Raw genomic sequence first — 8637 nt, forward strand, 5'->3', positions numbered from 1 at the left:
GAGAAGGAGAATAACAGGAGAAATGGTTTTGCTTCACATCACAATTCAGTCCTGTGGCATCACTGATCCTTCACACAGTAGTTCTATAGTAGCTAAGACGTTTAAGTGTAAAAAAAAGTAATAACATACAGGTTTACAGTGATTACTGCTATAATACAGCAGTGGTATATATATATATATATATATATATATATATATATATATATATATATATATATATATATATATATATGTAGCCTAGCATGATTCTGAAACGAAAATAGCTCGCCTATTTATTTTAAAATTTTCATTCTCACTTAGGTCAATCAGCATTCATTGCAATAAATTCAGAACTATTAAGTAGCTCCCATCAGCAAAAATCCTGTTTAAAAAGCCTTAATTACACAATGATGGATGAAACTGCACGGACATAATGCATAACATCCCGTAAATCTACTAATTAAGTGAGAAATAATGTAATAATAATCTGTTTTAATGCACAAGTTAAATTGATTAGCTGTGCTGATAGTATACAGTTTAGTTCTATAAATGTCTTACCGTTTAAAAGTTGATCACAGCGGTCTCTTCTGCTGCATCTCTATGGCGCTGATATTATTAGCGCGAACTTCCGGGAACTATTGAGCGTCTCCACGATCCGCCATTGCTGTAAAAAAAATGGTCCATTGGCGTCAACGGAGTTGTCGCAACTCTCTCTCTGTATGGCTCTGGCCGAGCCCAGAGCCATAGAGAAAGCCTTGCCTGCTGATACTCAACAGGATATTTCAGAATGATCATTAATGATTTTTCTTTTTCAAACACCGAATGCAGTAAGCTACATAACTGTTGCTTTAGTAAAGCCCCTTTCACAATGCGCGCTGATTCTGGAAAATTACGGGAAAGAGCGCTGTCTGAACAAAAGCCAGAACCATAAAGGCAGTGTTGTAGTGATGATGCACGTTATCATGCGACTCTTCACGACGAACAAATACGTGCAAAGTGGAATGAAGCGGCGATCAGGCAGAGCCAGCTCCTCACTATCAGCGCTGAAGCACAGTTTGTTCAGGTTAGTTTCAGTTTAGTGAAACGTACGCGTCGCATTACATCTCACATCCAAATGTCACATGTCTTTATGGGTTGTGTGTAAAGCACGCACAGATTCCGGAAAACAACTGTGAATGAACCAAATCAAACAACTCCGGGACAAATCATGGGACACATTGTTGTGTGAAAGAGCGAAGTGCCAGTGGTCTCTTATATTCACGTTGTTCTGAAGCCTGTGCAATGATGTAGTTTCGACATCTATCGACTGAACAGGGTTTTCTCGACTTGTTTTCGTGTTGTTGTTGCTTAGCAATGTTATGGACACTATATTGTCTGGGTTTGACAAAAGGAGGGTGGGATGTGATTGGTGCTCGGGGTGGTGACTGAAGGCGGTGACTGAGTAGATCTGACGTCACATCTGTACGGAAGTCACAGTGGCTCGTGAAAATGAACAGCTACTTTAAGCAGGCTGTGTGCAGTTTACTGTGGATTGACTGTTTTGAAACTCATATGGTAGTTACATAGCCCCTAGACCTCAGTTATCATGAAAAAAAGCCAGGAAATTTCGATTTTGACAATATGGGACCTTTAATGCATTGTTTCCTTCTGAAGCATCAGTGAGCATTTGATCCATCTGTAATAGTTACATATGAGTCCCTCAGTTATCCTCAGTGTGAAAAATCATAGACATTGTTGGAAAATGCTGAAAAACCAAATAATTTGTGGGACCTGAAGGATTTTTCTGAGGAACGGTGGTCAGTTTAACCTGTTCAGGACAAACAAGGCACTCATGAATAATGCATGTAAGCTTTTGAACAGGGTCATTTTTATAAATTCAACGATTATTTTCTCTTGTGGGCTATATGTAAATGTATATTATGTGAAATATCTTATTCAGGTCAGTACTAAATAAAAAAAAACATGCATTTTGTATTTTTCCCTTTGTATTATTTTGCGGATTCTGCAAGGTGTGTGTAAACTTTTGACTTCAACTGTATGTTCAGTAAACAGAAAACAAATGTACAATATTTTCACTTTTATTGATTTCTTTCTCACAGTTTATTTGACTTAAATTGCACTGACAAATCAATACTTTGGTAAATACAATAAGATCAAATTGATCAAAACATTGAAAAATACAGCATAGACAAATTATCTTGTAATGCCAACAAACTAGCAAAGGCAGAGACAAATCAACTTTACTTTAAAATGTACAGTATAGGAAATGTGTAGGAGATCAGTATAAAGCACACTGGATTATAGCATGTTTTCTATATTTATTTAAGACAAGTATTCGTTAAATCTGAGTTAAAAGCTACACAGCTAAAATTTGCTGAGGCTAAAAAAAAATAATTCCGAACACTGCCAACCAACTCAGGCAAAAGTCCATCACAAAGTCAATTATCAATGTCTTGCTTAATTTGGTTGACACTCATTTGGATTTGCAAATGTCAATTTACTTTATTTACAAGGCTTCAGAAATACAATGTCTAAATTGTGGTTTGCTTGAAGATTCATTGAAAATCCAGGAGTGAGTTCATTTAATTTCAAGCCAAAGGCAATGGGTGTTTGTGTGCTCAGCTGCTAACTGGTATATTTAGTATTCGTCAAACTCAAGGAGAAATGGAGTGCTGGATATTTGTTCATTTTTGCAGCAAGTGTGCGGTACAATAAAAGACAACAGTGGAGCATCATCAGAAGTTTCTCAGCTGTTCTCAAATCTGGAGTATGGGTTATCCTTGCTCAAACCTAAAACAGAGTAAGCAATAATAAAACACTGAAACATACTGTAACTACTATTTTTTATATCATTTATGATAAAAGAGAAATCTCACCATATTTCAATCGCATTTCTTCATGTCTCTGCTTCATCTCTGCTTTCCTGTAATCAAATGAAGAACTTTTTCTTACTAAGCACTATTATTATCATCAAGACAACACTGGTCTCCACAATTCTTAACAAAATAAATGTGTTAAATGGATTTTCTCAAAACAAATCGTACCTCTCTTCTTGGCGGAACTTTCTCAGGTGAGTTTGTCTCTCTGCTCGCTCATCACTTCTTTTAGACCTTTCAGGAGAAATTAAACGTAATCAGTTTTTATGTGTTCCAATGTTATAGTGATTTGCTATTAATAATTAACAGCAGTAAATCAGCACATATACATGTGTTTGCATCTATATGTAGACAAATCTTCTTCACCGATAAGAATACATCATAATATCGTAAACTTTACACATGTTGGTTTTTATCTCACCCAATGTTTTCACATTTACAGCAGCAGAAGCAGCAAACAAATATGGCGACGATGATCACCCCCGCAATCACAGAGATAGTAATGATGAGAGTCTGGAAATTCACTGTGATTAAAAAAAACACAGAGCATATGTGATCAGTCCTATAAAAAACAACTTATTCTCAGACAGAGGCAATAAATGTAGCAGGTTAATCTGGCCTTTGACATGTTACGAGAGTCTAAATGTAATAAAGTGACAATCGCGAATGTAACTGGGTTAAAGCTACCATGAACTATGAACTGTGAATGTGACTTATAAAGCTCTTTTTACAGTTCATCTCATAAGTTTACATAACCCTTCCCCTTGCATTATGTATTTACAGTTTGTACAACAGTTCGTAGAATTTGCAAAATGTTAATTATTTTACCAAAATAAGAGGGATCATACAAAATGCATGTTATTTTTTTATTTAGTACTGACCTGAAAAAGATATTTAACACAAAAGACATTTACAACCCCGTTCAAAAGTTTACATACACTTGATTCTTAATACTGATCCTTTATAATTTACACAAAGTATCCTGCTTCCCAATTTTAAAAAAAGGAAAGGGAATGTAAACTGATGAGAAAAGGGGAACGAAAACTGTAGCAAATGCATATGATACATTCATTAACAAGGAAAAGAGATGGAAAGATGTTTCCTGTTGTATGTCATTGTCTTACTCCAGCACACTCCCCATCGTGCGTCTGAGAGCGGACAAACACTGTGAGAGGGCAGAATGCTCTTTACTGGATAGTCAATGCATTTCTGGCTTGAGATGCACCACAAACACTGAAAAAGAGATAAGTAACACATTTTTAGAACACATAAAAAATATAATGTTGCTCAATACTGCTGTTTGAAAGTCTGATGACCACAGTCGTTGACAGTGAGTAATACATTGTATCTTACCGAAACAACCTTCAGACATTCTTCACAAGTTTTGTTGGATTTGATAGTGCAGTCTGTGAAAAGATCATCATTTTAGCAAACATCAGTGATAAATGATTTTAGACATAGTAGATCCCTATTAGACATTTCAATGATGTTAAGATAATTAAGTACATATCTAAAATTCATTTTAGTAATTCAAATCTGAACCATATAGGGACCATTCTACAGAACTGGTGCAAACTGCTGTCCCACAACCAAAAACACATTTAAAAAACCTTAGATGTTTAGTAAAATCCTTTTATTATCTATTAAAAAGAATAAAATATCAGTAAGCTTAATATGTATAAAATCATCATTTAGTCGGTACTTGCAATTGGGAGGTGGCTGTCCCAAACCCTAACCCCTAAATTTCAACTTATGAAAATTATATTTAAATGTTTTTTTTCATTTCTGTTTTTAAAGATATTTTTGTGCTTTTTTTTTTTTTTTTTGCTTGTTTTATATTTTCTTTGTAAATTATTAAACTTTCATGTCACTACCGAAACAGTGTATGTTTCAGTTCATTGGCTGAGACTGATTTTAACTACACCCCTAAATTTTTAGATCAGGAAATATTTGTGCGTCATTTTTTCTCACAGCTACATGGTGAGTACACAGGCCCCATAATTTTGAGGTAAATGTGTTCAGACGTATGAAAAATCTGTGTGTAACTTTAAAGAATGTCACTACCAAACACCATTTTTCTATAATTTAACTTTTTTGGGAGTTATTGCATAACATTTAGTTTTTATATGTGCTAACCATGTGCTGAATAGCATCTTTGAGCTAGGTTCAAAAGTATCTAAAGTTGTCACTACCGAAACATTTTGTGTTTTTTTAACATCTTTGTTTTTTTGGGTGTTATCCCATGAAATTGTCACTAACGAAACAGTCACACCCGAAGCATGCCATCACTGTTTTGATAGTGACAAAAGGGAACACATTATCCTTTATTTAGGGGAAATAAACAAATTTTTAGTACATTCGGGCACATTTTTTAGTATGTTTTAGTAGTGTTTTAGTATGTCTGTGATTACTGTCACGACTGAAACGTGATGTTTTGTCAAAAATAAAGTATAGTGAATTATCAACTAAAATGTTATGATAAGGTTTGGTTCAATGTATATTCAAACAAATGAATCCTTAAGTTTAAAAATCAGTATTATCAACTTTTTGCCCTTTACAAAGAAAAACTGGATGCCAAATACAACAAATTTCATAAGTCACACGTGAAATATTGTTCAAATTTTAATTGTTTTACCTCTGAAAACTTTTTTAATAAAATAGAAAAATATATATTTACAAGGAAGATGTAAGCCAATTCTTATTAGGTCAATATAACCTTTCTTATTAAATTATATATTACTTGTCTGTAGTGACAAATTTGGGGAGAGGACAAATATTCCAAAACTTTCTGAAAATGCAATGTGAGAATTATCTGCACAATTATTAGAAATGTGTGCCTTGGATATTATACAATTTGCATTCATACAAAATTTGACTAAGACTTTGAACCAGTTCTGTAGAGCGGCCCATATGCTCTGAAATCAGCATGGATGAACATTAACATCTTTTCATACAGCAGTTAAATGTTAAATATTATCCCTGGCCTCTCTCTTATGAAACTCTTACACTGAACACAATATCCCTTTATGTTTTCTAGTCCATCATGTGATTTAAACAACAGTCTCTCTGCCTATAAAAGCAGGAAACTATTTAAAGTGCATCCAAATGAGCAAATAAAATCTGTTTACCATGGTAACGGTTAACAATAGACTAAAAACATCAACATTTTGGAACACAACTTTAGGCGTATTTTAAAAAGTATTTCAGAGTAAAACAGTGCTTGGGTTCTAGAGCGTTAAAGCGATTTGTTTTACTGAGGCGACTGGGTCATATGATCACTAGAAAGTTACATTGTCGTTAAACAGCTTGGTTATATACATGACTTATTGTTACAACATTACCATTTCCAAGAAAATAGACGATACGCTGGACGATTAATTCAGTCAAAGTTTGCTGCGAAAAACATTGACTGCGTTTCAAAACCTTGCGAGCTGCCTCCACAGACAGCATTTTGGGCATCACAAGCGCGTTCTGAATCTGAACGGACTGTGTGAAATGAGTCAATGTCCAAAATGCTTCCAAATAGATAGTTCATAATAACACAGCCATGTTTTTACCATATCTACGGTTTAAAAGTTTGTAAACATATAAGAGGATGGCTGAAACTTACTTGTTGCTGGACTTGACGCCTGACCAAGAACAATTACAAAACTGAAGGCAAAGACAACAAAAGACAGTAACAAAGCCCGAGTTTGGATCATGATGGCAAAGGAGACGGACCTGTGTTGATTTCAGGCCTGCTTCATGTGTTTGCTGGAAGAAGGACTGAACGACAACTTTTGTAAGACCCTCCCAGTTTCGAAATAGTGGTTTATGGTTAAGCAGGATTTGAGGCGGTGATTTAGAAGTTGTTTTTCTGACAAACAATACCGTGCATTTATTAAAAATAAATAACAGGAAAAAGTAGGCTAAAATTTAAATAAAACATGACGTCATGTTAGCTGCTCAAAATGTATTTAGATAAATATGATATAATACTTAAAACAACATTATTTGATGTATATTAATCATTTAAAAAAATAAATAAATAAAAGTTAGGGATAGCCTACACATACCGATCTGTTAACTTTTTAAATGGCTAATTTTTGTCAAATTTTCGTAATAATGTAATGTAATAACTTGTTCTACCTCCAAAATAGGGCTGGGCGGTATACCTTTTCATACCGAATACCTGTGTTTTTTTTTTTAATGATATTCATTTTTCATATAGCCTAGGCCTACCCCAGTACCGGTGAGTGTGTGCGTACAAAGCGTCGGGAGCATGTAACAGAAACTGCAGCTTGCACGTGCTTGTCTGAAGCAACACATCTGCGGTGTGAACGTATTTCAGTATATCTGAGAAAGACCCAGATTTAGCGATTTGCAAAACTTGTAATGCTGAAATTTCAAGAGAGGGGGTGTGTCTGCAGTGATGAGAGCAGAGATTGGCGCATTGCGTGCAGACAGATGTAGCTTTCAGTTACGTCGCAATATTTTAAAGATATGTCTTTTCTATATACTGTATTTGTATAAATGTTTATGTTTTAAACCATGGAGGTGAGCCAATGGATATCACACATGCAACGTGAAAACTGCGCAATATGTTAAAGTGAAAGTAAAAACTGACTTTCAGCATCTGATGTGCATTTCAGAGACAATGAGACGATTATACTTCATATGCTGATATTAATTTAGTCCCTTAATATTTTTCTTGTGCCCCGAACATGGTGGGAAAAAATAAATAAAAAGAAACGTATTTTGTGTAAGGTTTGTTTTTGAAAGTCTTAAAGGGATAGTTCACCCAAAAATGAAAATTTGATGTTTATCTGCTTACCCCCAATGCATCCAAGATGTAGGTGACTTTGCTTCCTCAGAAAAACACAAACGAAGATTTTTAATGAAAACCGGTGCAGTCTGCCAGCCTTATCATGGACGTGGATGGGCACCAAACCTTTAAAAGTAAACAAAAACATGCACAGACAAATCCAAATTACATTTTACAAATTACATACATACATACATTGATGTCCTAAGACACGAAACGATCGGTTTTTATGAGAAACTGAACAGTATTTATATCATTTTTTACCTTTGATACACAGCCACGTCCATCTGTCCTGAGCACGAGTTTGGCGTCAGTCACGTCACATGTGCACGCGCTTCTGGCGTAGTATACGCAAACACCGTAAGGGGAAATCAGGGAAAAGTCCCGGATGAGTTTGCGCAAGCAAACGTAATCTTTTAGCTTTAAATCGGTTTAAACAATCAGGATACGCGCAAGTAATTACCATTTTGAATAGCCGCTATACCCACAATCTCTGTGCTCTGTGTAAACAATGAGTGTCGTATACATGCGACAGATCGCTTCCGGCGTTTGCGTATTCTACGACAGAGCGCGTGCACATGTGACGTGACTGATGCCAAACTCGTGCTCATGACAGATGGACGTGGCTGTGTATCAAAGGTAAAAAAGGATATAAATACTGTTCAGTTTCTCACAAAAACCGATCGTTTCGTGTCTTAGGACATCAATGTATCGTCACGAGCCGCGGGGTGTAATTTGGATTTGTCTGTGCATGTTTTTGTTTACTTTTAAAGGTTTGGTGCCCATCCACGTCCATGATAAGGCTGGCAGACTGCACCGGTTTTCATTAAAAATCTTCGTTTGTGTTTTTCTGAGGAAACAAAGTCACCTACATCTTGGATGCATTGGGGGGTAAGCAGATACACATCAAATTTTCATTTTTGGGTGAACTATCCCTTTAAATAAAGCTCTTAATTTTCGTTGATGACTGCAGTGTTA

At 35.4% G+C, this 8637-nt stretch overlaps 1 protein-coding gene across 1 annotated transcript; it reads right to left on the reverse strand.

Moving 5' to 3' along the window:
• Positions 1–2041: 2041 nt before the first annotated feature.
• Positions 2042–6623, reverse strand: pttg1ipb (PTTG1 interacting protein b). The gene is made up of 7 exons (XM_073846132.1): positions 6466–6623; positions 4209–4261; positions 3980–4088; positions 3277–3379; positions 3024–3089; positions 2856–2902; positions 2042–2769 (listed from the first exon to the last, which is right to left on the reverse strand). Exons 1-7 carry the CDS (start codon positions 6554–6556, stop codon positions 2726–2728), a joined length of 513 nt encoding a protein of 170 aa, XP_073702233.1. The 5' UTR covers positions 6557–6623; the 3' UTR covers positions 2042–2725.
• Positions 6624–8637: the final 2014 nt, after the last annotated feature.

The sequence above is a fragment of the Garra rufa genome, chromosome 8, assembly GCF_049309525.1.
Source record: "Garra rufa chromosome 8, GarRuf1.0, whole genome shotgun sequence".
Lineage (NCBI taxonomy): Eukaryota > Metazoa > Chordata > Actinopteri > Cypriniformes > Cyprinidae > Garra > Garra rufa.

Bases quoted from the DNA above. Each gene is read 5' to 3' on its own strand.
- pttg1ipb (XM_073846132.1), bottom strand. From the start codon at position 6,556: ATGATCCAAACTCGGGCTTTGTTACTGTCTTTTGTTGTCTTTGCCTTC. The intron at 4,262-6,465 runs GTAAGTTTCAGC...ATCTTTTCACAG, and splicing joins GGCGTCAAGTCCAGCAACAA to ACTGCACTATCAAATCCAAC. The intron at 2,903-3,023 runs GTACGATTTGTT...ATTTGATTACAG, and splicing joins AAGTTCCGCCAAGAAGAGAG to GAAAGCAGAGATGAAGCAGA.